Raw genomic sequence first — 1,539 nt, 5'->3', positions numbered from 1 at the left:
CGCCGGAGAAGGAGAAGCCGAGGAAGGGGCGGAAGGACAAGGTAGGCTCTTGCGCCGGTGCCGCACCGGGCGCCCTCTCCTCCCTTTCCAGCCACCCTCACCGTGGCCTTTTGCATTTCTGGCACAGGGCAAGAAGGGCAAAACGAAGATGCCGTCGCTGGTGAAGAAGTGGCAGAGCATCCAGCGGGAGCTGGACGAGGAGGAGAATTCCAGCTCCAGCGAGGAGGACCGGGAGACCACCGCCCAGCGGCGCATCGAGGAGTGGAAGCAGCAGCAGCTGATGAGGTACGGGGCCCCGGCGCTGCCAGCCCTTCCCTGTGGCACGTTGCCCGGCTCCTCCTTGGGGGGACATTTCCTTGTCCCCTGGAAAGGCAGAGAGTGGGGGTCCGCATCTCCGGCCCCGGGGGGCACACACGAGGGCGGGTGGGGATTGTCACCTCGTGCCACCTGGGTGCTAACCCCTTGCTTTGTCCCCGCAGTGGCATGGCCGAGAGGAACGCCAACTTCGAGGCGCTGCCGGAGGACTGGCGAGCGCGGCTGAAGAGGAGGAAAACTGCGTCGAGCACATGAGGCGTGTCGCAGCCCCCTTTTTTTTTTTTTTTTTTTTTTTTAATTTTATTTTATTTTTTACAGATGTACAGTTCAGAGCCCTTCACCACTTGACCATTGTCCAATAAATTGTAGCAGTTTGGGACGTGCCGTCTGATTGAGCCGGGGCTGTCCCTGTCCCTGCCGGGGTGGTGGGAGGCCGGGGGCAGTTTGGGGCTGATGTGCCCGGGCTGACGCTGTTGGGGGCCCTTTGTGGCCTGGCTCCCCTGGGTGTCTGCCAGGATAACAAAATCCCTCTGGCTCCTTTCCCAGCTCCGCTCTGGGACCGCCCCATCCCTCCCCACTGCCGGCCGGTCGCTCAGCGACCGCGTCACAGCTCCCTGGCACCGCCAGGACCGGAGAAGGGTCTCACCGGACCTTTTGCAGCCATGCAGCCCTCAGGGCGCCCCGCTGCCCGGCTGGAGGAGGGGGGACCGGAGGGGTTTGGCGGCGGGCTGGTCCCCGAGCCCTACGACAGCTTCATGCGCAGCCACCTGCGCTACTACGGCTACTTCCGAGGTGAGCCCTGGCCGCAGGGATGCGTCCCCTTGTCCCCCGGGGCAGTTCAGGCTTCAGTAGTGCTCTCCCCAAGGCCAGAAGAAGGGTGGGCAGAAGAGCCCCGCGTCCCCGGGGGGCCCCGACGAGGCCCCCAGCCCGGGCAGTGCCCACCACGGCTGCCTGCGGGGTCCTGGGCAGGAGCTGAGCTGTAAGTGAAACCCCATTGCGCCCCACAGCCCCCCGGCACCGGGCTCGGTGCTGCCCCTGGGGCTGGAGCTGCGTCCTCCTGGCATGGAGAGCGCTGCAGGGGGGCCTCTCCCTGCCTTGGGGGTAGTGGGTGGTTCTGGGGGTTGTCCCCACCCCAACCCGGGATTCACCCCTCTCGCCTGTAGCTCGGGAGCACACCGGAGCCCCCCCGGCTCCTCCCGGGCCCTTTGAAGCCCCTGGGGTGCT

At 66.0% G+C, this 1,539-nt stretch overlaps 2 protein-coding genes across 2 annotated transcripts in view; both read left to right on the top strand.

Moving 5' to 3' along the window:
- The window catches only part of FNBP4 (formin binding protein 4), a gene marked incomplete at its 5' end in the record, with an annotated part of 11,839 nt that extends 11,269 nt beyond the window's left edge, over nucleotides 1–570 (top strand). Inside the window, 2 exons of the mRNA XM_009892461.1 lie at nucleotides 128–285; nucleotides 480–570. Of these exons, the coding sequence (XP_009890763.1) occupies nucleotides 128–285; nucleotides 480–570 (249 nt within the window). The remainder of the gene's footprint in view (nucleotides 1–127; nucleotides 286–479) is intronic.
- A 407-nt stretch (nucleotides 571–977) lies between these two features.
- The window catches only part of AGBL2 (ATP/GTP binding protein-like 2), a 3,442-nt gene continuing 2,880 nt past the window's right edge, over nucleotides 978–1,539 (top strand). Inside the window, exons 1-2 of the mRNA XM_009892460.1 lie at nucleotides 978–1,107; nucleotides 1,181–1,294. Coding sequence (XP_009890762.1) covers nucleotides 978–1,107; nucleotides 1,181–1,294 — 244 coding nt within the window. The remainder of the gene's footprint in view (nucleotides 1,108–1,180; nucleotides 1,295–1,539) is intronic.

The sequence above is a fragment of the Charadrius vociferus genome, unplaced genomic scaffold (genome assembly GCF_000708025.1).
Source record: "Charadrius vociferus isolate BGI_N301 unplaced genomic scaffold, ASM70802v2 scaffold1039, whole genome shotgun sequence".
In the NCBI taxonomy this organism is placed as follows: Eukaryota; Metazoa; Chordata; class Aves; order Charadriiformes; family Charadriidae; genus Charadrius; species Charadrius vociferus.
Note: the sequence above shows the minus strand (reverse complement) of the source record. Positions and strands in the feature narration are given on the sequence as shown.